The sequence below is a fragment of the Euprymna scolopes genome, chromosome 16 (assembly GCF_053919585.1).
Source record: "Euprymna scolopes isolate OS-2025 chromosome 16, ASM5391958v1, whole genome shotgun sequence".
In the NCBI taxonomy this organism is placed as follows: domain Eukaryota; kingdom Metazoa; phylum Mollusca; class Cephalopoda; order Sepiida; family Sepiolidae; genus Euprymna; species Euprymna scolopes.
Genome location: NC_136497.1, coordinates 131,025,405 through 131,052,039, shown reverse-complemented (window position 1 = coordinate 131,052,039; position 26,635 = coordinate 131,025,405). Strand labels below are relative to the sequence as shown.

Sequence of the window (26,635 nt, the reverse complement as noted above, 5' to 3'; positions counted from 1 at the left end):
CCTTTATTTAATCTACGGAGGGTAGCATGTCCTCGTTCCACCTACCACAACCGGATAGAAGTCTCAAGTATTTGGCAGTTGTATTCTTAGCATCGACCTGCAGAAAACTGCCACTTAGAATTGAATTTTACTTTATCTGTTATTCATGAGGACAATCGAAGGTTACACCGTCTGGAACAATGTAAGAATAAGATTCCAGATGAGAACAGTAGTTCAAATAATACAAATAATCCTCATCACAAAAATAATATCTTTCACATATACTTTAATTTTTAATATAAAAGCTTAAAAAGCAAACTTGTTTAAAAGATCAGCACAAATACATACCATGGCTTCATGTGTGTGATAGCATCTTCAATATCTTGTCTGATTTCATCTGTAAATAAAAAAAATAATTTATTATACAAATTTAACAATAAGGGAAGAATTAAAAAGAACTTAAAAATTTTCAGTGATTGATAGAAGAGTATAAGTAAATATTATTGAGTGAGTGAAAGTTATGCCCACTTCCTCTAAGCATGATTGATTTGTGAGAATCAGAATGGTCGGAACTAATGTAGGAAATTATGAAATCAGATAAAACTGAGAGTTGATTTCTAGAACTATGTAACAGTTATTGGCAGGATCACATTGGAATTATATGTAACATTAGTGTTCTATGATATCTGAATTTAGAAGGAAAATTTGACTTTATTTTATTATATGTATAGATAGATTATATACTTACAAGTAGATTCTAAACGAAACAGGTTGAAATTTTTCAGGAGGTAATCATGGAGCGTTAAAAACTGAAGGTTCATTTTCGGCAATGCAAGGCAACCTAGAATTCAAAACACATTTCAGTGGTTAGCAAGAATGAAACGAAAATTTCACTAGCAGCAACTGATTCAATATAAAACACAAAAAACAAAACAAAAAAGAAAACCCAGGATTAATAGTTGAGATGAAGATTAGAAAAAAATAATTAATAAATTTGTTAAAGTCACCATTCATCCACGCATGGGATATTCTTGCAACATCTGGGTCGGTACATCAATCACCGGTCTCCCCTTTTCGGGTTTGTCCCAAAAATTTCCAACCTAAAAGTTTCCACACTATCAACTAAACTCCAACCCCCCTTTTTTTTTAACTGGAAGGGCACCACTTATCAAGGCCAGGCAGCCACTCTAGGATAAGAGTTAAGTGTTAGGTAGATAGTGAGACAACATGATCAGTTATGGTGGAACTTGGATAGAGCATACATTATTTAAGAGGACTGTTCAGTAGGAATTTGTTAACATTAGATTTGAAAATGACTTATTTCCTTTAAAAGATATATTCAAAAGTATTATTAGATGCCATATAACAATTATCATTGGGTTAACATCTGTTTTACACACTGGCATGTATTGGTTGGTTGGTTGGTTGTTTTTGTTTTACGGCATATCAACCCTTTTCGGGTTATTTAATGCCGAATCCAAAGATTTTGAAGAAAAATTTTTTTAATAGAATATATTTGTTGTTTTCACGTCGGTTTCTCTTTAACCCATAGTTGGGACCCTAACAGGTACTACCACTCCAGGTCAGAGTGGACCTGGGAACAATGGTAATTAAAGGGTGGCTCGACACTCTCCAAAGCCCACAAGCTGGGGCGTCACCACTGGATATAGTTTAAGGTCATATCCAGGACTCCCATTGAGGGACTTTTACCCTCTGCAGGGGGGCAGTTGGCGTATTCTAATGCCCCACCGACAGGGCCTGGCATGTATTGGATAGACTTTTGAACTAATCTATCTCTGGCCAGGTCATCATTTATCCTTCTTTCTTTCAGATCTATTATCACTTGCTTACATGTTTTCTTTGATCTTCTCCTGTCACTTCAACTGTTCTACATCTATTAAGAAGTCTCATCCGTCCTTTCAATGGGACCAAACCAACAGACTCTCCTATTCTGTATGCATCCAGTTATACTATTGAAATTTAATTTTCCTGAGATCATCAGATCTAAATCTGTCTTTAAGACTCGCATTACACATGGATTAATAAAATTTCTCTCCATGCAACGCATATTCTCAACCCTCACTGACCAGGTTGTACGCATGTCCAATAGACTCTCTCTTGGTTGACAACGTTAACGCTCTGCTGCTTATTAGTTTCATAAACTTCCTCCATTTATTCTTAACTCTCGTAATGAGACTAGCACCTACTCCACCCTGTGCTCAACAAAACTACAGAACAATTCTATATAGACATCCAAATAACCTTTCTCTACATCTGAGTTTTTCTTTTTTATTACTTGGAAGGTCACCTCTTATCAAGGCCTTGAGGCCATTCTAGGATAAAGGTTAAGTGTTGGGTAGATGTTGAGACATGATCAGTTATGGTGGAACTAGGGTAGGGCATACATTATTTTAGGGGACGTCTCAATAGGAATTTATTCATAAATTTGAAAACGACTATGTTATAGTCAGTCAGGAAGCAGACACATGGTATTGCGTTCTACAGACTGTTCTTAGCATTACTTTCATGCACCCACACAGACAGACAGTCCTGGGAAAGAAACTCTGTTCATGGAAATCTTGTTTAGTTCTAGGCACTGATAGAGTATGGAGGGAAGCTGTTGGCTGTTGTTACAGTCAGGCAAGCATTTGTGTGTGGACGTTTTACAGGGAGGGATAATAGAATGGAGCTCAGCCGAGCACCTACCATAAAAGTAATGTTGTAATGTCGCATCCCTGTGAACTCATATCATTTGTACCCTCGCAACATACACACTTGCAACTAACTCAACAAGCAGCAAAATCCAACCTCTTCACTGTTTGGGTCCCTAGATGCCAGAAAGCATTCTACTCTATAACAGTTTCTTCCCTCAGACTACTAAACTTTGGAATTCCTTCCATTTTCTGCTTCTCTGACTGTACTAACGTGCTTAAGTTTAAATGTAATATGAACAGACATCTTGCTGCTCAACTCCCCATGGTCCTCTGTTAGACATGATTCCAAATAATAGTCCCCTATGACCAAGTGGCAATACACCCTGTTTGAGGTGACAAAAAATAATGTATTTGAGTGAATTGTCCCTTAAAACAATAACAAGATTATGAGTGGGTGGATGAAAGTAATGCTAAGAACGGTATTTTTTCCACAAAAAGTTAAAATTAGGCAAAGAGTGGAAAATTCCATTGGTTGGTTGGTTGTTGCGGCGTTCACCCTGGATTAGTTGGGCCGGTTCCATTCAACAAATTCACTGCATCCTGTATAACGGCTGACTAGGTGCAGTGGTCAGAGGCCATTTCTGCTACAAGCGTAAGCGATTCATGGTTCCATCAGCAGAGCCCGTAGAGGCGGGGGCCAAGAATCATTTCAGTATCCTGTTACAACATCCTGAGTTGGCCACAACAGCATTTCTTCCAGTTTGGTGGTGGTGCTGGGTCGATGGTTTCACGAATAAGGTCACCTGGGTTTCGGCAAAGCACATGGCCAAACCAGGGAAATTTCCATTCAAAGGTAAAACTCACATGTCAGAATAATATGTCACAAAACAGTTGTTATTAATACATAGTTGGTAAGCTGATTAAATTTTCCTCTTTTTACTGGACTGTTGAGGAAAATGATCATGCTTTGGGAACAGCTATTCCCTCTCTCTATAGACGATAGGTTTGGGATACTTTACATTATATTGGAAAAGAAAAAAAGAATTCAAAAGCATTGCTGATTCGCAAATTGTGTGCTATCATATTTTTTTTTACTCATATTCACAGTAAACCAGGAAAATTGTGTAACTGCGATTTCCATCCATTATAAGCATCCAAAATTTATTGTTGAGATGCTAAAACACTTACCTTCACCAGAAAAATATTCCGTTGGTACAATATTTTCATCCCAAATTATATTTTCTGTTGGATAGAGGGGCATCTCATTCACTGTCTCTTGCTGTGATGGACGTCTTTCATGCTGTGTAATCTGAAATATAAATAAATCATCAATCATAATTTTTATTCTTCATCAATTGATTTTTGTTTATTATTTTATTTATTTAAATAAGCATTAAACTTTAACAAAATTCTTTTTATCATAATAGTCTTAGTTAAAAAGCAAAACTAGCCCGGTTTCTCCTATAATCTATATGAATAAAACAATAAATGTATATGTGGCACTGCGTAAATATTTAACAGCTAAACTCTTAAACTACTGGTCACATGACACTGAAATTTACAGGAAATAGTAATTATGCATCAGGGATGGTTTATTATGAGTAAAATCTTTGGATAGATGAATAATGTGCACAGAAATATGTCCACAAGTTGAAATGCAAAATGTTCATTTCAACTTGCCGACATATTTCTATTACTTTTGCGCATACGCAAATTCATTCATAGCATGATACGGTTTAATTTAAAATCTTTCTTATCTGTCTGTCAATAGCTCAAACAGTAGGGAATGTAGCTGGAGCGCTAAATGTTTTGGTTTCGATTCTAGCCGAGTCATCCAAATCGTTTTTTTTTTTTTAAACTTTTGAGATTAGTACTATATATTAGGCATAATATAATCTATATATCTATAAGTGAGAATGTGTGTATGTGTGAGGACAACTCTCAACCTATATACTCAACAAATTTTTCATCTACAGACTTGAAATTTGGTATATATGGTATTTAGACATGTGGAAAAATTTTTAATTGGTTTTCATCTGGCAAAAAAGGGCTGCTGAAGAGTCACAATTGAAAAATTGGTACGTGGGTGTCATCGGGTTTTTATCTGCTGGCCAACCGTTCCACGACTGCTCATGTACAAATCATTCATATGACAACTTCCTTAAGTTAAGTATAAGTAGGTTTGAAAACACTTTTTAACAATTGTGACAAACTGGCCTGATGGTTATTCTATTTTACTCACCGTCTTTAGATTTTGATCTCGACCTCAGCTAGTTTTTTTTTTTTTTACTTACAAGAAGTGAACTGTTTAGAAAAAAACATAATACTCGTATGTACATGTTTCAATTTCTTTCCATACTTTTTCCACTTAATTTTTTTGTAAAGGAATTTACACCTTATGTTTAATACCAGGTAATGCCGGGTACATCTGCTCGTATTAAATAAAAGGAAACAAAGACTGCTGAACATTAATTATTTAAACTTGGTGGACAAGTCATGTACAAACTAAAGTCTATTTGAACAAAATATGGTTAAATTGCTGATAGGATTTTATGGAAAACATTTTTTTTTTTTTTGAAAGGGGGGGAGGTCACTGTGTATTGAAAAACATCTCTCTACAATCACATGATCTAACTTAACCAATCAAAACCTATAGTCGTTCCCATCTTTCTTTATGTATTGGTGCACAGGTAAGAGACTGCCCATGAAACTTGTACATTAAAAGTTGAGCAACCTGACATTTTTTTTTTATGGGGAGGGGAGGAGTCAACCTGTATTTAAAAACAAACCCTTTTACCAAGTCACATGATCTAGCTAAACCAATAAAAATTTATAGTAGTTCCTGCCTCTCTTTGCGCAACACTGGTGCACAGATAAAAGAGACTCTATCCATGAAAGTTGTACAACAAAAGTTGATTAACATGACTTACCAAAATTTCGAGCAAGAATTCTTTCTTGTGTGTCGTCTCATCATTCTCTGGAAACGGTAATAAATTTAAGTTGGCACAAATTTTATGCAAAGACAATTCGCTGAAAATACAGAAGTGAATGGCATGAAATTTTAGTGGTTGATTATAAAACAAAGCCCTATACCAAAATCAAATTACTTTTTTTCCAAATATAAATTTTTCTGAAGATTCCAATGATTGCATTAATTTTGTATCAGTTATTATTATTGTAAAATGTTTTGGACTTCTAATGGGGGTATGGAGACGAATGGATTCGCCAATCATTTTTATAACCAATGGCTGTGCTAAACAACCAATGAAAACGTCCCAAAATTATTATAAAATTGTTGAATTTTGGATTCAATCAGTTCGCCGTTTACTACGTCACGGACCGCATTTAATTCTTGGCCGCCATCTTGGTTACTGATCTGAACTACGCCGCCATCTTGGTTACTGATATAAACTACGCCACCATCTTTGTTCAACACAATATCTCAGAACTTAAGAGGTTAACTACGCCACGGACCGCATTTGATTCTTGGTCGCCATCTTGGTTACTGATCTGAACTACACCGCTATATTTGTTCAACGCAATGTCTCAAAACTTAACAATTATTATTTATTTATTTATTTTCAATAATTGTGTGTCTTCACTCAAAACAGCAAAAAATGTGATTTACTTTATTTTATCTATAAATAGCCTGGGTGCTCGGGTGTTTGGAGGTGTGTGTCGAGAGAAAAAAAAAAGAAAAAGTGATAGTAGGCAGGCAGGCTTGAACTCATACCGCAAAGGAGGAAAAAAAACGTGAAAAAGAGGATAGTGCATTCAATGAGTTCATAATTAATTTTTGCCTGGGTGGAGGATATTGGTATAAGGATGAAATAAAAAATTTAAAAAAAGATAGAGAGAGAAGTGGGATCGAACTCGAACACATAGAATAAGTAGTCTTCCTCACTAACCATTAGGCCAAAAAGAATAGTGAATTCAAGGAGTTGGTAATTAACTTAAGAATCATAGGAGTCGCCATGCATACGCAGAAATGAACGTTGCTTTTAAACCTGGCCTGGGGCTAGTTAAGCTTTCCACTTTCTGTCGTGGTATTTATTTGCTTCCCCTTGAAAGTCATTTTTGTAAGGTGTGGAAAACCAGCTACCCCGAAAAAGGGGGCAGTCTGGCAGTATCCAAAAACAATAGTAATTGTCTCAGTATGAAGGGTTTTCCCTAAACTGATCGAGGACCAATTAGTGAAGCATCGGAAAGGTCAAGCTTTCTGCTTTTTTGAACAGTTTCTCTTCATACAAAAAAGCCAAACACCTGAGATGACGCCACGGTAGAAATTTTGTTTAACTCGATCAAAAAAAAAAAAAAAAAAAGATAGAGACGATGTCCGTTTTTCGAATTCGAGATATTATGATCTGGGAAGTATGCGAAAACTTCTCGTAGAATCTAACCAACACGAGAACCCGGATCTGAAAAGCCTTTCGCAGACATACACAAACGCTTACGCCCATTTTGCATTTATACATATAGATAAAGCCCCATACTAAATTTTCTTGTGTAAAATTTTATGAATAATAAAGTGTTAAGCATTATTATTTAATCTAAGCTTTGCTTCATATTTAAGAATGTGAAATAGTTTAGTTGTCTTGTGACATATCAATTAGGGTTGGGACGATTAATCAGAATCTGAATCAAAATCGGAAAAATGAGAACTTTTGGCGGTATTGGAATTCGAAAAAATTTGTGCCCATTTTCCGATGCCAAAAACGATTCCTTTAATTTTTCTTTTTTTAATCTATAGACCACCCTCCTCACAAGGTTGTTTTTACGTTCAAGAAAATATATGCCCATTTAACATGTGTTTTTATGTCAATTGGAGAAAAAAACAATTTTATATTTAAAGAATAATAAAGAATCGGAATCGGTAATTGTATCAGAATCAGGAATTTAGTATGGAATTGGTAATTGTATCGGAATCGATAAAAATATTGGAATCGCACCATCATTAATATCAACCCTTTTTGGATTATTTAATACAGAATCCAATAATTCTGAAAAAAAGTTTTTATGTTTTAAGTTCTTTTATTTTCAAATATTTATTCATGATGTTTGGTTTAGTTGTTTTGTATTGGAAAATTGTAAATTTTGTTTTTTGACTTTGCAGAACATGATCGAATTTTATAAAGTGAAAGGAAAAAAAAAACAATAACGTAAATGTTTGATAGATTCTGTAGAACGCTGAGGTTCCTTAAGAGCTTGCTAGTGTCCATTCAGGAGATACTTATAAATAGGAGTGTCAAATTGAAGAAGCACCTTTCATTCTGGTCAAATATATTTTTGTTCATGTTATCTTGATTGCTATTGCCTCTTCAGTAAATTATTTCAGTTATTTTTGTATTTGAATAAACTAAAAAAAAAAAAAAAAGGCTCCAGTTACGTGTTTGAAAGAGTTGTCAGAAAAATGTGGATTCTTTTTAGGTTTTTTTTTTTTTTTTTTTTTAAATTGTCAATAAATTTGAGAAAGACAATTTTCTTTTACCTAAACTGATTATAAAAAGAAAAAAAAAAACTGCTTGCATTATGAAGGAGAAATAAATAAAACTGTAACATATTTTCTCATGTAGGGATTTCTTGGGACATCATTATTATTGGAAGGACCCCACCAAGGTGTTTAAAAAAGGCTGGGAAACACTGTTCAAGCAATTAGAAATAAAATAATAGACAAAGAGATATATATTTTCTTCTTCTTAAATATAAAGTAAAGATAGTTTTAGTTTTTCTCCCCCATTCCCTTGACTTAAATAGATCTTAACAAAAAAGGGTACATAATAAAGTCTGTTTCATTAGGAAAACATTGGTCCATGTTCAAAAATAAATAAATAAAAATAAATAGAAGGTGAAGGAGCCTTTACTCTTAGTCACTTATACTACTCCTCCTGCCAATCATAACAGAAGTATGTTGTGACTTTGCAGGCCAGTAATAATCAAAACAAACACAATGGTATAAATAACAAAAAGTGGTTTTCCAAAAGAATGTTACAGAAGTATACATCATGATTCTGGGGCCATAACTGCCATGAATTGCCGCCTCAACATTTAGATGTAACTAGGTAAGTCCATTATTTCTGAAATGGGTGGACCAGCTTATTCCATTACAATAAAACAAATTTTTAGAAATTCACTCCTTTGTTTTGTGGTCTTTTGCTGGCCTTCATTTAACTATCCAAAGAGAGAGAGGAGGGGCGAAAGATAAAGTAAAAGAGAGAGGGAAGGAACAAAAAAAAAAAAAAGAAGCCCCTTGCTCTGATTAAAGCATCATGGGTCACCATGCATGGCCTGCAGATGGTCCTATGAGGTAACTGTTGGTAAATTTATGACCCCACTAATAGGGTCAACATTTGGGTTGCATTGGGTTAAGGCTTTTCTGGGCATGTGTAGTTGATATATGTTGCGACATGTTTCGGAAACAGAGGGTTATATCTTAGTTGCTCTTGTTCTTGGGCATTTGTGAGCGAGGATACTAAAAAGAGCTCTCGGTTGGTTTCAATAACAAGCGGGGCAATGTTGGCAGCTGGTTTGGCTGCCCCCATACCCAGCATTACAATCTTCAAAGGAAGAAAAAAAAAAAAAAATTATAGTATTGGTTCCCGGAAAACGCCGGACTGTAATAAGGGATGATTATTATTATGATTGTTTTATTGTTTTAAAGTTTGGATGTTTTGCCAGCTAAAATATGAACCAGGAATGTTGATTTTGGAATTTTATATTAAAACAAACAGTTGAGAATTTTAGCTTACAATAATAATAATAAATGGATGACATGACAAATATCAGTTGATTTTTTTTTTTTTTTTTACATGGGGGTCACCACTTATCAAGGCCCGTAAGCCACTCGGGGATAAGGATTATTTTGTGTACAATAATCAATGGGATAATATTGTAGTAATAGTTGGTATTGGAGATTTGATAAAGCGTCTTACTTAAGGCGGAGATTAATCAGGAATTTGTTTATGTTGGACTTGAAGACGTCCAAGTTGTAGTCAGGTGGGAAACAGGCAAATGGAAGAGAATTCCACAGGCGTGCACTTCTCAGAAAAAAGCTATGTTTCATGGAATCTACGTTTTGATTTAGGCACAGATAAAGAGTGTGGGAAATTACTGACAGTGGTTTTAGCTAGACGGGTGTTTATCATAAAGAATTGGCGAGGGGGGACTAGAGATTGAAGCTTGGATGAGCACTTGCCATGGAAATAACGATAAAACAAAGACAGGCTCGCTACGTCTCTTATGTGGGAGAGAGGTTGCAGGGAAGAGAAGAGAGCATCTCCCACTAAGCCACAAAGTCTATTTTGTACGTTGTCAAGGCAGGATAGGCTGTTTTTTGAAGCTCCAGCCCAGATATGGAAGCAGTACTCCATCTTTGGACGTACTTGGATTTTATAGAGATAGAGAATTGCATCAGTAGTGAGATATCTTCTGAAGTGGTAGAAGGATCCTACCATTTTCCCAGCGAAAATTGAAATTTTCACGAATAAATTCTGCCCGCTTCAACATAGCTTCTCGTTAAAACATTCTGGCACATTACTTGTGGTTATTGCTTCAAGTACTCCATTTTTTTGGAATATTATTTTTAGTACATATTTTACAGCAGTGGTTTGTCTGTTCATGATTGGGATTACTTCAGACTATCCTTACAATAAATTGACCAATATCAAGAATAACCCTAGCCTTATATTTTTTGACGAATGTATGATCTACAAGGTTCTTTTTCTTGAATCTTGCTTTGTCTGAATTTTTCTTATTTTCACACATATCGAGCCTCTTTAATAGAATCCTTAGAGAAAGGCTCTCATGATTTAAACAGACACCTAATTTTCCTGGATTTAAAAATAAAGAAGAGGCAGGATTTTGCTAAAAAGTGTAGAACTCACATCCATACATAACACAAAGATAATCAATCAGATGGTTTACTCACTCAAGACATGAAAAGTGTTTTCTGAGAGCCACACGTGTATCAATACTGGCAACATTAGCAATTGCAAAGTCTTGCATGTCGGTGAATTGGCGGAAAAGGACTTTCTGGAAAAAATGAAAAAAAAAAAAAAAAAAGTGAAGAACAGAAAAATATGGCATGAAATATAATAGACCTTCATCCCTTTAAATTTATAATAGACCTTCATCCCCTTTAAATTTATAATAGACCTTCATCCCCTTTAAATTTATAATAGACCTTCATCCTCTTTAAATTTATAATAGACCTTCATCCTCTTTAAATTTATAATAGACCTTCATCCTCTTTAAATTTATAAGAGACCTTCATCTCCTTTAAATTTATAAGAGACCTTCATTCCCTTTAAATTTATAATAGACCTTCATCCTCTTTAAATTTATAATAGACCTTTATCCTCTTTAAATTTATAATAGACCTTCGTCCTCTTAAAATTTATAATAGACCTTCATCCTCTTTAAATTTATAATAGACCTTCATCCCCTTTAAATTTATAATAGACCTTCATCCCCTTTAAATTTATAATAGACCTTCATCCCCTTTACATTTATAATAGACCATCATTCCCTTTAAATTTATAATAGACCTTCATTCCCTTTAAATTTATAATAGACCTTCATCCTCTTTAAATTTATAATAGACCATCATTCCCTTTAAATTTATAATAGACCTTCATCCCCTTTAAATTTATAATAGACCTTCATCTCCTTTAAATTTATAATAGACCTTCATCCCCTTTAAATTTATAATAGACCTTCATCCTCTTTAAATTTAAAATAGACCTTAATCCTCTTTAAATTTATAATAGACCTTCGTCCTCTTTAAATTTATAATAGACCTTCGTCCTCTTTAAATCTATAATAGACCTTCGTCCTCTTTAAATCTATAATAGACCTTCGTCCCCTTTAAATTTATAATAGACCTTCATCCACTTTAAATTTATAATAGACCTTAATCCTCTTTAAATTTATAATAGACCTTCATCCCCTTTAAATTTATAATAGACCTTCATCCCCTTTAAATTCATAATAGACCTTCATCCCCTTTACATTTATAATAGACCATCATTCCCTTTAAATTTATAATAGACCTTCATACCCTTTAAATTTATAATAGACCTTCATCCTCTTTAAATTTATAATAGACCTTCGTCCCCTTTAAATTTATAATAGACCTTCGTCCCCTTTAAATTTATAATAGAGCTTCATCCTCTTTGAATTTATAATAGAGCTTCATCCTCTTTAAATTTATAATACACCTTCATCCTCTCTAAATTTATAATAGACCTTCATCTCTTTAAATTTATAATAGACATTCATTCTCTTTAAATTTATAATAGACCTTTATCCCCTTAAAATTTATAATAGACCTTGATTCTCTTTAAATTTATAATAGACCTTCATCCTCTTGTAATTTATAATAGACCTTCATCCCCTTTAAATTTATAATAGACCTTCATCCCCTTTAAATTTATAATAGACCTTCATCCCCTTTAAATTTATAATAGACCTTCATCCCCTTTAAATTTATAATAGACGTTCATTCTCTTTAAATTTATAATAGACCTTCATCCTCTTTAAATTTATAATAGACCTTCATCCTCTTTAAATTTATAATAGACCTTCATCCTTTTTAAATTTATAATAGACCTTCATCCTCTTTAAATCTATAATAGACCTTCATCCTCTTTAAATCTATAATAGACCTTCATCCTCTTTAAATTTATAATAGACCTTCATCCTCTTTAAATTTATAATAGACCTTCATTCCCTTTAAATTTATAATAGACCTTCATCCTCTTTAAATTTATAATAGACCTTCATCCTCTTTAAATTTATAATAGACCTTCATCCTCTTTAAATCTATAATAGACCTTCATCCTTTTTAAATTTATAATAGACCTTCATCCTCTTTAAATTTATAATAGACCTTCATCCCCTTTAAATTTATAATAGACCTTCATCCCCTTTAAATTTATAATAGACCTTCATCCCCTTTAAATTTATAATAGACCTTCATCCTCTTTAAATCTATAATAGACCTTCATCCCCTTTAAATTAATAATAGACCTTTATTCTCTTTAAATTTATAATAGACCTTCATCCTCTTTAAATTTAAATTAATAGATATTACTATATATATATACACACACATAATATTTTTGCAAAAAAATCAAGACAATAAACTATAAAACGAGAACATCATATTGCATATTTTTCTTATGCACTGCAATTGTTTCATAACCATTTAGGCAATTTTAAATATATTATTTAAAAACATTCTAAAATAGCTACTCTTCAGAAAGCAAAATACACTAGTCATACCTATATTAATACACTCATAATTTTATCGGTATATGAACATTTTAGGAATTGTTATATATTAAAGTTTTGGTTAAAAAATATTTATAAAAGGTATATATATATATATATATATATATATAGTGTTATAATGGAATAATTCCAGGAGGAAATCCGGGCATGAGAGGTCAATGTGGTAAACAGAGCATAACATAAAAATATAACACGGAGATTACATAATTGTCGATGCAATAATTTATTTCAACCTTATGGTATTTTCAAGCATCTAAGCTAGACAATTACATTTTTGATACTGAAATAAATAAAGAAAAAGAATCGGGCCACGACCGTCAAAAACCAGAGGGGGTGGTAGTAGCAATCCACTTAATACATTTTATAGAGAGGGTGGGAATTAAGTTAGTATGGGAGGGATTTTTTGATTTTTAAAAAAAAACAACAGGAACATTATGGCACTTAAACGACTGTCCGGTAACCCGACGTAACAACAGACACACACATACACACCTAAATATGCACGTTCTTACCCGTAAATGATTTGACACGCGTTTACTAACCTAGGAAGAAGAGGGAATAAACTGACAATCGGCCGCGTAAGGGAAAGAGAAGAAGAAAGAAAAAAGAAGGAAGAGAAGAGAGTGACCATCTGCTGCCTGTCATATGGTTTAATTTAGTCTAGACTCTCATAGAAAGAGAAGGGAAAGGATAGAAAATGAAGATTATACGCGCGTCATGGGAGTTAATTTAGTCATGGAAATTAAGTCTATTAAAAGATATACATAAAAAAAAAAAAAGAAAGTTATATACAAAGTTTTAAAACTATCTGTATGTTTTCATGTTAAAATTATTTTGAAATAAATATTATCTTATAATATGTTTAAATTTTCTATATTGTATTTGTAATATATTACTATGAATTAAAAAAATTGATTCTTATGTAGTTAATATTTTATGTATTTTTATGTAATTAATTTTATTGGTGATTATAGCGGTCGTTGTTATTTTGCTCACTAATATTTCACTTCCTAATTGATTAAGATGCAGAAAATTGCATTATTAGTCGCCCCCAATTCCATAGGATGTATATAGTTTTGGTTAATATATACTTTTATTCATTCCGTACACAAAAGTACTTTCATGCACGCATAAAGAAATAAATAAATAAAATAGTTATTATTTTAAAGGTTTGTGTTAATTTATATTAAATCTAATGATGTCTAGTGGTAGTATTTGATCTTTTTGACTCATATCAGTTTAATAACTAATGTTTTTATATATATATATATATATATATATATATATATATATATATAGACAGCAAACTGTTATTGATACATGTTTAAGACTATGAAATTTTCTCGTTTCTTAATTTTTTAAAATTATTGTCTTGACCCATTGAGCAATTTTCCAGGTCTCTAGTGGTAATTTGTGGAGTATGGTTGCGATACTTCTTCTACCAGCCATCTGTAATGGTTTTGATCTTTGAAATCGTCTTTATTTACTTTTTCATTATATTGTATTTTTTTTATTATTATCTTGGTAGTTTTGCTGGAAGAAGAAAAAAGTGTAATTGAGTCTATTGCTTATTTATGTATTTAATTGTTTTTAGCACTTTTATTTTATTTTATAAATTGAGTTTACATATTTATTTATTTTTTTGTTTTCTAATTTAATTATGGAAGACATTTAATACATTGGACTACTTTATTAATGTTAGAATGTTTCATTTTATGCATAGTGTTCCTAAGATTTTTAAACAACATGTGTAATTAATTTTGTGTATAATTTTAGTGTTAGTTAATATTTTTCTGATTGTTTTGTTGTGTGAAATGATGAGATGTTGAATCGCACTGGTGTTGAATCGATGATATGTAAGACGTTGGGAGAGAGTTGTTGATGTGTGGCCAATATAAGTACTATATTTTTCAACTTGGTTATCAAGAACCAACTAAAAATATATTTACATTGGTCGCACAACAACAAATAAAAATAAAAAATAAACATGACATCAGTCAAGAGCCAATGAACAATCGTTAACGTCTTACCTGCAATGCAGTTATTTTATTGTAATGAAGATCAATTCGATCGTGCAACGTCAAGGCTTCACCTGTTTGGTCGTTGATCTCAAATTCAACATACATTTCCAACATATCCATTAACTGAAAAATAAAAATATTAGATAACTATATCATATTTCGGTACTTGCACAATTTAGTCAAGACATTAAAAAATGAAAATATCGAAAAAGTTTAAATTGTATGTATCCGTTTTGGAACAAAGTTCTCCGAAAAAAAAAATTTCACTTAATTTCATCAAGTAGTTTTTTTGTTTTTTTTTTACAGCGAAAAAACAATTTGTTATGATACCAAGCAAAATGTTTGATTTTTAGGAAGAAAATCTAGTATTAAAGATGGGGAGGGCTGTCAATGCTTTAACTGGAGTTATCTCCCTTTGGCATTTCTAAAATTCAAACAAATTTTTGTTTAAATCCAAGATGGCTGCCTTCAACGCGCTCTCATAAAAACGTGTTTTTCCGCTGTAAAAAAACAAAACAAATTACTCAATGAAATTAAGTGAAATTTTTTTGGAGAACTTTGTTCCATAACGGATTCATACAATTCAAACTTTTTTCGATATTTTCATTTTTTAATGTCTTGACTAAACTGTACAAGTACCTATATTTCTCTTACTCTGTCTGTTTTATTTTTTATCAAACTACTAGACTGACCTAACTCTCAGGGTTACCTGATGTTACCCAGTTATGCTCGCTAACAAAATAAAATGGGCACAAGTGAAAACCACATCGAAATTAAAACTTTTTGATATACTTATGTATCATACAGAAATTATGAAAAATGATTGAGTGAAATTTTAATTAAAAATAAAAATCCGTTTTCATATTTTATCTATCCACCATTCATTATGATTTAGTTAAATGATAGGCTGACTTATCTCCCCTTGATTTATATGATTTCTGCTCTTCTCAATGGTGGATCGACAAAAAATACGATAAAACTGGGTTTTATTTTTAACTAGCAGAGCTACCCAGCATTGCTCGGAGCCATAAAAAACAAAATGGAAGAAGTTAAAACGTGTGTGTAAGACTTTTATACTAAAACTTCTCTATTCTTCTCAATCTGTCTCTCTTTCCCTCTTTGCCATTTTCTCACATCTCTCTCGTTCACCCCTCCCTCACATCCACCCAGCCCATTCCTCTCTCTTGTTTTCTTAAATTGAAAATAATAATAATGCGAGCCACTGACCTCTTCTTTATACAACACATTACATTGGAAATGGTTGAAGGACTTACCCCTCTGAGGAAACCATAATATAGTTGACCCCCAAAGAATGAATATATATTTTTAAATTTTAGATATTATTTATCCAGGGCGATGCATATCAAGAAAATATCAATCTTGTGGGTCTTTGTTTTGTATTTTATTTTATATACCTTTAGCTGGACATACAAATGTAACACTGCTGCATGCGCCAGGCAATACCAATTCATCTTGCTTATGGGCTAAGGGTTAAGTAAGGTATTTAACACAAGAGTTAAGAAAGCACAAATTGCGGAGAAAAATATGTTTTTATTGCCGATATGGTACAAAAAAAAAAAAAAAAAAAAGAAGTAATTTCTCAACAAAATAAATTCAACATTGGCACCATGGAAAATTGACATTCATGAAGACATCGGCAGGAAACCATATGCTTTATGTTAAGCGACAGAGCAGGTGATTATTAACTTGTAGGTGATAATAATTAACTTGAAAGATGGAAAGACCTTTAGTATAGTTTGATAATAAAGTTTCTCTGGAGCAAAAGGTTTTAAGAGAGAGAATAAAAGAAAGATTCAGAAGAAGAAAGAGAAGAGAAGAGACAAACAATAGAAAATGATAGAGAAGGAAATGCTAATCTCAAAGAGATGGTCGAAATTAGGGTTTCATAAAAAAAAAAAAAAAAAGAAGCCATTGTGTATGGCAAATGAAGAGAGAACTTGGCTGCTGGCTGTCGAAGAGTGCACACCTCAGCTTTGGACTCTTTCCCAAGACTAGATAACCTCCCTAAAAGAGCTAAATTGAAAAGCTCTTCCTCCTCTGACTGAGAAGCTGTCTGACTGAATCTAAGTGAAAACATCCTGCATCTTGAAACCCTTAAGAACCCGAAGAATTAAGTTTCCTTTCCACAAAATATACCCTGAAATATGAATAATTATTATTGTTTATAAGAAAATGATCTCCGAGTTATTATTGAATTGATTTGATTTGAAAACCTAGTCATTTACAGTGCCAACACTACAACCAATCTAGACTGCACTGAGGGAAGTGATATACCAACCATTCACCAAAGCATCTACGAGAAGAACTCCACCTACATCATCTGATGATGAATGACCAGCCAGCGTGTTAAAGGTATTGCCACATGGACTTAGGGTCATGCATATTTTGAGCGCTCTGAGCACCTGTGAGTGGTAGTTCCAGTGATAAGTAAGTGTGACATTACTATTTTTAGTGTGTATGTGTTTATGGGCTGACTCGGGATGACTGTAGTACAAAAACACATAAAACTTGAATACCTACTGAAAAGAACTTAAATACTTACTAGACACTATCCTTGAGTGTCTAAGGTTTTTTTGTACAGGAGTTTGTCAAAACAACCTGGCATGACTTTTAAGTAAAACCTGACTAAATATTCAAAACCACATAGTATTCACGACCCAAACAAGATCACATTGGTATGGATAGATAACACTGGTTTTCACATAGAATGATGCACCTTTTTCAAATAATGTTATCTCAAGTGACAGCATGAAGCTGAATACTCCACCAGACCAGATGAATTCTTGTCTTAGAATCCAGTAAGATCAAGAGACAACAAGAAAGATATATTATAACATATTTAAATGGTCAATTGTGAAGAGGAAAATTACGTTCCCACCTTCTTTATTAACTCAGTGTTCGGATAACTTTACTGGAATATTCAAATAGTTATGGATCTCATATAGAAATCAAGTGTTAACCCCCAGGAAAGGGGCCCCTTGATTTTTTAAACCTCGACTAATGTAAAATGAAACACAAAAAGTATACAAACACCATGTATGGGCACATTTGCTTTCCTTACAAACAGGTCATCTTACCCTTCGTACACAAACTCTTTCTCTCTTTCCAACTAACAAAACTTTCATTTAACACCGCATGAACTTTTTAACCTTTCGTCTTCATCTATGGATTTATTTATTTACAAACACACCCATTTTCTTTTAGTATTATACTAGCATTTTGTCGGAGGAGTTTGGTAGAGTTCTCAAAGGTCAAATCGTTGAACTTTGACCCCTTAATCGCCAAATTTCTGAACAAAAACCGATCATGTCGATTTTCCCAAATCTCAGTACCCTGCATATCAAATTTCGAGTCTGCAGACTAAAAATTGACAGTTATTGCGTAGGTAAATGTACACAGACACACAGATACAGACACATTCACTTTTATAGATATATAGATACACACACGTTAACAAAGGAGAATCCAGTTGAATCTCTTTTCTAAGGATTTAGATCAGGTGACCTCAGAGGAAGATTAAATCTTATCAGTATAATTAATGGTCTTAACTTTTTATTAACTCAGCGTTTAAGAGATAAAGTAGAACTTTAATGGAATATTCAAATATCTTCGTATCTCATATAGAGATCAAGTGTCAGCCCCGGGTAGGGGGCCCCATGATTTCTAAGAACTTTAACTGAAGTAAAAGAAAACAAAACAGAAAACTGCCCTTTATATAATAGATTAAAATTCTACTCAATAATTTTCCGTAATTTTTGGTATAAATACCTATTTTTCCTGATACATAGAATTTCCTGTTAATTTATTTGGAAATGCGATTTTTCACTTGTGTTCAATATTATGTAAGTACTAATCAAGTTCCAATCTATGGTCCCCCCCCCCGTCCTGACTTTCATGAAAAACACTCAGCTAGTTGAAATCACTATCAATAATTTCCCTTACTCTTTATCTGTGCCTAAACCTAAACATAGATTCCATGAACAAAGCTTCTTTCTTAGAACTGCACACCTGTGGAACCCTGTTTTGTTTTCCTGCTTTCCAACTGACTACAAAATGGTTGTCTTCAAGTGTAACGTAAACAAATTCTTGATGAGCCATCCCTTTAAGTAATCCAATTTACCAAATTTACACTATGATTACTATGACATGTTCCCTTTGACCACTGTACACTCATTAGCCCTTATCCTCGAGTAGCCTCTGGGCCTTGATAAGTGGTGACTTCTTTTGTAAAAAAAAAAAAGTCTCACTTTACATATCTCTAGATATTAAAAACTAACAAATGCAACATCTTGACCATTACCTGTCCAAACAATTTTCCTTCTGGTCTTTTGATCAAGTTAGACAATTTGCTGACCACTAGGAAGTGAGTGTTATCAATGACAGCATTGAAGAAGCGTCTCGTTGGCAACTGCGCTTCCAAATCGATCATCAGTTCCAGAAAACGTTCACAGTAATGAACAGACTCCATTGGCATGGGATCTGAAAGAAGAAAAAGTTTTTTAAAATTGTCATTTGCAAGAAAGTAAAAAAGACTGAAATTTCTGTGAGTTTCTCAATCTTTGGCCACATCCTTTTCTCTCAAACCAAAAGAGCGGGGTGGAGCTTAAAAAAAAAAAAAAAAAAAAAAAAAAAAAGGTGCTTCTAAATTATAATAATGAAAAATATTGAATTTCAAGTAAAACATAGTACCTACGTAATTGTCATGCCGCAAATAGTAACATATCCAAAAATTATGCAAAGTGATAAGGTAGAAAAATAATTATTAATGAAAAACAGTTTTCGATAAAGATTAGATGAGGAATAAAATTTGTCCGACATTTTGAATTACTTTCATTATGTAATGTAAGCAACAGAACTTAGTTATCTCCCCTGTCAACTTTTCTCGTTTTAGTAAGCATAATACAGTGATTTTACAAATTTCTTTTTTCATTATAACTATTTTTCTACCTCATCGTTTTTCGTAATTTTTGAATATATTACTATTTCAGACCTGACAACTATGTAGGTACAATTTGTTTCACTTGAAATTCAATATTTTTTTTTGTTATTATAATATAAAAGCGCCAAAAATAACATAAGTTTCTATTATATATGTAAACTTTTAATGTGGACTTATACGTAGTTCATCCACCTAAACTTTTAATATTGTTTTCATATATATCGCAACAAAAGTAACTTACAAGTACCATTTCATTTACAATATATTGTGGTGAGACTACATAACAAACATATATACTTTTTTTTTTTTTACACAGGTATCACCACATTATCAAGGCCAAGAGGCCATTCAAGGATAAGGGTTAAAGAGTGTACCGTAGAAATTGGAAAATATAGTAATTATTAGTAATGAAAAATTTGGTAAATTTGTTAACTTATATGGACTGGCTCATCAAGAACTTGTTTACGTTAAACTTGAACACAACCATGTTGTAGTCAGCTGGAAAGCAGGAAAACGGAAGACAATTCCACAGGAGAGAGAATCAGAGAGAACTTGGTCGTTGGTCGGATGTAAGGATGTGATTTGGAAGATCATTAATGTAGATCAGGAAAAGAGTTGGGCCCAGGATGGACCCCTGAGGGACACCAGCAATAATACTGTAAGCTTCTGATTTTTGCCCCTCAACTACTACTCTTATGAACTTTATGCTTGTCTTCGATGCATGCCTGTAGTTATTAAACGTTGAGTTTTAGTGTTGGTTAGAAATGTATCTCAACATGTCTGCAAAAGTGCTTCTGTGGCTCGCAAAGGTCATGAGATGGGCATGGGGGCCTCATATTATAATCAAGACTCTTCTATCTGCAATGAGTGAGCAAGCATCATGATGCACGAAATTCACAATCAATTGATGGATGACACAAGTCACAAAGTCTAAACAGATACAAAGGTATTATGACTGCAGAACTTAAAATTTGGACATTTAGAACGACATCAGAGAATCAGCAGTACACGATAGACTGATGGTCAGCAAAAACAAAACCTGACTCGATTATAAAATTTGTTTCTGATTTTTTGATTCCTACGATTCAGACTATTGTCTTATCTGGAGTGTTATTCTCACAAGGTTTCATTAACCTCCGACCTTCTTCAGGTAGCAAGGATCTATGGTGTAACACATAAGGTACTATATAAAATTCAGTTCTAAGTGACACCTTTCTGGTGGGTTGAAGGTTCAATCCTCAGTGTGGGCGATACTAAGAATACAATTGTGAATTGCTTAAGACTTCTACTCAGTCATGGCTGAAGGAACAAGTGCACCATGGATTAAATCAGTCATTCCCAACATGGGGCGCATGCCCCACCGGTGGGGCATGGCAATATTTTGGTGGGGCATGGGCAAGATGGGCACCCTTGGGCTTACTATACCAAAGACTATAGGGCAATTTGAGAAGGAGTTATTTTTTCATTATTATTATTATTATTATTATTATTATTATATTAACAGTGAATTGTTTCATAGTGAATCTTAATGGCCTTTTAAGCTTACTTCACTGAATAACAGAGGGATTTTTAATAATAAAAATTAAATATCACAAAGGGGAGGCATCAGGATTTTAGAAATGCCTAGGTGGGGCATGGCTCAAAATAGGTTGGGAACCACCGGATTAAATGAAAGATTCCGTTCAAAATTCTATACAGATTCACAAGTTTGATAAGATACACCAAAGAAGGTCGGAGGTCAAATTGTCTGAAATGTTGTAGAAGTAACATTCGCGACGAGAACAATAGACAGAATAATCCAAATAATACGAATATATAATATATATAATAATAATACGAATATATAATATATATAATAATAATACGAATATATAATATATATAATAATAATACGAATCTTAAATTTGTTAAATTTACTTTCATGCTTGATCATGTGGTAAAGAAAAGAAAAAAAAAAACAAATTGATAAAGAGAAAAGAGAAAAGAAAAAGAAAAAAGAGAAAAGAAAGAAGTAAAAAGGAGAAAGAAAAAATAGGAAAGAAAAAGATAAAGGAAAAAAGATAAAGGAAAAAAGAGAAAGAAAAAAAAATGAAACCTACCCGATACTGGAATTTTTCCAAGAACACTGAAATATTTCTTGATAAGATCCGCCAAAAATGTGCTTTCAAATTCGGTTTTTTCCTTTTCTGATTCCGTTAGCTTGGACTGGTTCTTGCGGAGCAGGTTGAAAAATTTCTTGTATTTTGGGTAAGTATGAAAGAGTTCTTCACAACGACCCTAAAGTAGAAAAGCAGAAAATAAAAAAGAGAATAAACATCATTCCGATCTAAAGTGGAAGTACCTGTAAGGTTCACAACTATGGACGAAATAGTGTCAAATTACTAGCAGTTATGAGCTAGCACCTATTATCGAGATACAACTTGGTAAACAGGAAACGTTTCAGACAAGGGGTCAAGAGATCAACCCTGCTAAGTATGTGAGAACTGAAGCAGCAGTCAGACATAACCAAAAGAGTGTGTGGTGAGTGAAGGATCATGAGTCTTGGTAGGGATCTCAGTGGAGACAAGACATAATTTGAAAATCAGAATATATCTACTTAATCATGAAGGAGTCAAGAGACTGATCCTGCTGAGTATTAAATATGACCATGGCAGGAGCAAAAACTCAAAATAAGGCAGTTAAATCGCAATCCAGAGATTCTGCAATCTGCCATGAATAAGGTTTTTAGAAAAGCACAAATATGCAAAGCTTAAAATGGGTAACATTTAAAAGACATTATTTTTCATAAATAAAGATTGTTTGAATTTTGCATTTTTTAAAAAAATTTTCTGAGGTCTTAGATTGTGTTAAAATTACAGAAAGATATCCTAAAAAATAAAGAATCTATTTAAGTTCCCTTCAGTGACTTTTTCGACACCCTGTATATATGCAACATGTGCATGAATAAATAAACTGATGAGTTATTATAAAAAAAACTTACTGGTAAAATATTTTTCCAAATTGAAAGGGAAACCAATTTCTGGACTTGTTCTCGGATCAGATCAACTTCCTAAAAAAAAGTAAATAAGCAAAAAAAAATTAAAAAAAAAAAAAAAATCATAAAATCTTCCAAAAAATGTGATGATTTATATATTTTCATATAAAAAACATCAGTGAACTGACTAAACTAATGATGTAGATTTTTAAAATCTTATTTTCAACAAACTATGAGAATAAACATTTTTTTTTTTGCAGATGTGTACAGTTACAAAGTGATTTATGAATGGTGAGACAGATATGTAGAAATAAATTGGATGAAAACGATTCTGAAGATCAACAATATAAAATGATTTATTTAACAATTTTACAACTGAAAGAACAAAACCCCTATGAAAAAGATGAAAAAATAAAGATTATGCATTTGAGATGTTAAACTTACAGAGATACCACATGTGTACGAACAATTAACAATGACACAAGTATTACATCTCAATTTATACAAAGTTAGGTAAGTGTATACATTTATATATTTCAATATATAGGATTTACTCCTAAACTTATAAAACAATCATTATGATGTAAGGGTGAGTAATGTGGGCTATAGTTGGTCAAGTTTAGTTTTATGCAAAAGGAACAAAGGATGCCTTTGCAGAAATTCATATACCGCTGATTTTTGTAAAATTTTAACAGTGCGTATTAGACATCAATGAATGAATATTCCTCAAATTTCAATTTCTTTAGGGCATTTAAAAAGGGTTTTAGAGGGGAAGAGCATAATACGGACAATGTTATAAATGGTGTGTGAGTGGTAACACACAGATATGAAGAAATAATTGGATGAAAACGATTCCATGGAACAATAGTAAAAGATTTATGTAACATTTTACAACTGAAATGAAGCAGCTTGCTAATTCTTCTATTTTTTTTAATCCATGGAGGTAAATTGTTTTTGCTTCCATCAACCATGACTAGGTAGAAATGTTGTTATGCTGTTGGTTTCTGGAAAACACCGTAACCTAATTATGGACAATTATTATTTTGATTGTTTGAAATCTAGATGCTTTGTTAGCTAAAATATGTATTGGAATATATATATCATTCAAACACGATAGTAGTATTTGAATATATGGTTAAGTGGCAGTTTTAGTCATTTAGAACTGCTTTAAAGCTTAACCGCTCACTCATTTTTCAACCAAATTTCAAACAATTATTATAGTTTAGAGATCACCTTCTCAGCTATATTGTTAAAAAAAAATTTTTTTTCAATTTTCGTTCAGTAAAACAAAAGTTATGAATTTACTGGTGTTCAAAATCGTAAAAATATGTAAGGAGGTGAGCGACGCTTTTTATGACTGGTTTCCATAGCAACCACGTCGCGTCAGCGACTACTGTTGCTACTAATTCGAAAAGAGAAGTAACAAGTGAAACAGACAGAATGAAAGCATGAAAGGAAGATAATTGGGGGTAATTTTATTGAAAGCAGACCAGTGCCGTACATTGTTATTACATATGTGTTTATGGGGGCAAAATTAAAACTGAAATTAAACAAAAGAACAAGTGAATTTATTGGAAGCCTGGAAAAATCATGGATTATACTAGAAAAATGCAAGCATGAAAAATAATATCGTTAAGCTTAAACATGGAAAAGTAAAGGACTAGTTGTTAAAACTGGAAAAGAAAAGGACAAGATATTCTAGTAAAAAATACAATAAATTTATGACTTAAAATATTGCAGGATTAAGAATTTTTTAAAAAATTCAATTTATAACATTATATAATCAATTCTTAATGCTGTAATATTTTAAGTTATAAATTTATTATATTTTTTACTAGAATATCTTGTCCTTTTCTTTTTCTAGTTTTAACAAGTAGTCCTCTACTTTTCCATGTTTAAGCTTAACCATATTACTTTTCATGCTCGTATTTTTCTATTATAATATATATATATATATATATATATATATATATATACACACTGGATTATTTATCTTCCACCAGACTATCCATTCACATGTAATCACCTTTTTTTTCACCATATTCCCTCTGCTTCACTTTTTTGTTATCAAGTAAGATCTTTGACTTACTTGTTTCATTAAATACTTTTGCATGCAAAATCCGATCCCGTATTTTGCTTATTCCTACCCTCTGATGAGAAGGAAAGTGTTTCTTCGAAACTCTGCGGATTAAGGACTATCCACTTATCTAGTGTTTCCTTTTCAGATTAAATATGTTTTTAATTCATTTCAAAGTGTTTTTTAACATGTTTTATTAACTGTTTGCTCGTATTATAAGCTCTATCTCCTATTTGGTTTTATCGAGCTTTTACATCTGGCTGAGATAACTTTATAAATATTAATTCTGTAATATTTATAATATACTTTAGTTTTACCATCTTAGATCATTTTGGTAAATTGTAATTTTTATTTTATATATATATATATACATATATATATATATATATATGTATATATATGTATATATATGTGTGTGTGTATGTATGTATAATGATGTGGTCAGGTCATATCATATGCTACTGGTACCATGTAACCCAGTACTACCTGCCTCATGGTCGGGTCACCGGCGACTAAACTGGTTCTCCCACCAGAGTTGTTTGGTGAGGAGGGCGGCTAGTCTCCCTGAAGGATTAAAAACAAAGGGCGAATGAACCCTTTTTTGGGGTCAACAGCCAACTAGCACCGTGTATATTTGTGTGTATGTATATACGTGTTGGGGTGGAGAGGGCTCCCGTAAGCCGTAGTGAAGGCAACCTTTCTAGGAGAAGCAAATCCCTGATTTAAAAAACCATAAAGCGGAAGACCATTACCCGCATTAAGCTGGTCTACAGTTTGATTTGTTGTTGGCTATCTTGCTCTTGCTTGTTGCTGGATCGCAACATTTTGAACCGAGAGAAAGACTTAGCTGTCGTACAAAGCTAAGACTCTGTAACATCATCTGTGTATAGATATTCCCTCAGGCATTTGGGCTTATGGATTTTAAATGTCTGAGGGAGTGGCACTCGTCTGACAAGACGTTGCAATCATCAAATCAAATAATGGTTGCATAGATTGGTTTCCTAGATGTAAATCCAATGAAACTCCTATGACTATTAAAGAGTGCTCAATATAGGACAGGACAGAACTGGTATATAGACGGTTTATTATACGAAAAAGAAGCAATAGATAAAAAAGCGATAGATAGCGCTCTTTTTTTAGTCTGATGAAGTGTTATCCTTGAATTGAGATTCAACTGAAACATGTATGCACATATGTAACCAATAATGTTTGTATAATAAAAAAAACTTTGGAATTTTAGCTAACAATAATAACAAATGGACTGCATGATAAAGATTAGGGCATTTGATGCTTTAGTGCTACGTTGCAGTAACGTCATAGTTACAAAGAAATAGCTTTATATGCGTAGGCAGTTTAGTCAGAGTTGGAGAGAGTCATTTTAGGTTGGACAGTCGAGTTAGACAAACAAGTGGAGTCAGCTAGCGATTGGGAAGGTAGCGGTTAGTTGTAATGGCTTCTGTATGCCAAGGAAGCTATCAAGGCTGGAAATAACAAAAATGTAGAACATGCAACTTCCAAGCGGGGAACATCATCTATAATATAAATCTCACCTGTCTGTTTAAATGTATGTATGTATCTATGTTTGTATGTCTGCCTAAAACTTTCGACAGGTGACAGATTTTCACAAGATCAGACCCGTTCGAAAAATTGGCCAAAAACATTAATTCCTTCACCCTTAAC

The 26,635-nt window shown here is 32.8% G+C and overlaps 1 protein-coding gene across 1 annotated transcript in view; it reads right to left on the bottom strand.

Moving 5' to 3' along the window:
- The window catches only part of LOC145296088 (RNA helicase aquarius-like), a 143,644-nt gene that overhangs the window by 92,285 nt on the left and 24,724 nt on the right, over positions 1-26,635 (bottom strand). Inside the window, exons 9-17 of the mRNA XM_080142226.1 lie at positions 22,885-22,953; positions 22,004-22,181; positions 19,266-19,444; positions 14,954-15,067; positions 10,558-10,661; positions 5,564-5,663; positions 3,822-3,942; positions 728-820; positions 328-376 (exon numbers count right to left, since the gene is read on the bottom strand). Of these exons, the coding sequence (XP_079998352.1) occupies positions 328-376; positions 728-820; positions 3,822-3,942; positions 5,564-5,663; positions 10,558-10,661; positions 14,954-15,067; positions 19,266-19,444; positions 22,004-22,181; positions 22,885-22,953 (1,007 nt within the window). The remainder of the gene's footprint in view (positions 1-327; positions 377-727; positions 821-3,821; positions 3,943-5,563; positions 5,664-10,557; positions 10,662-14,953; positions 15,068-19,265; positions 19,445-22,003; positions 22,182-22,884; positions 22,954-26,635) is intronic.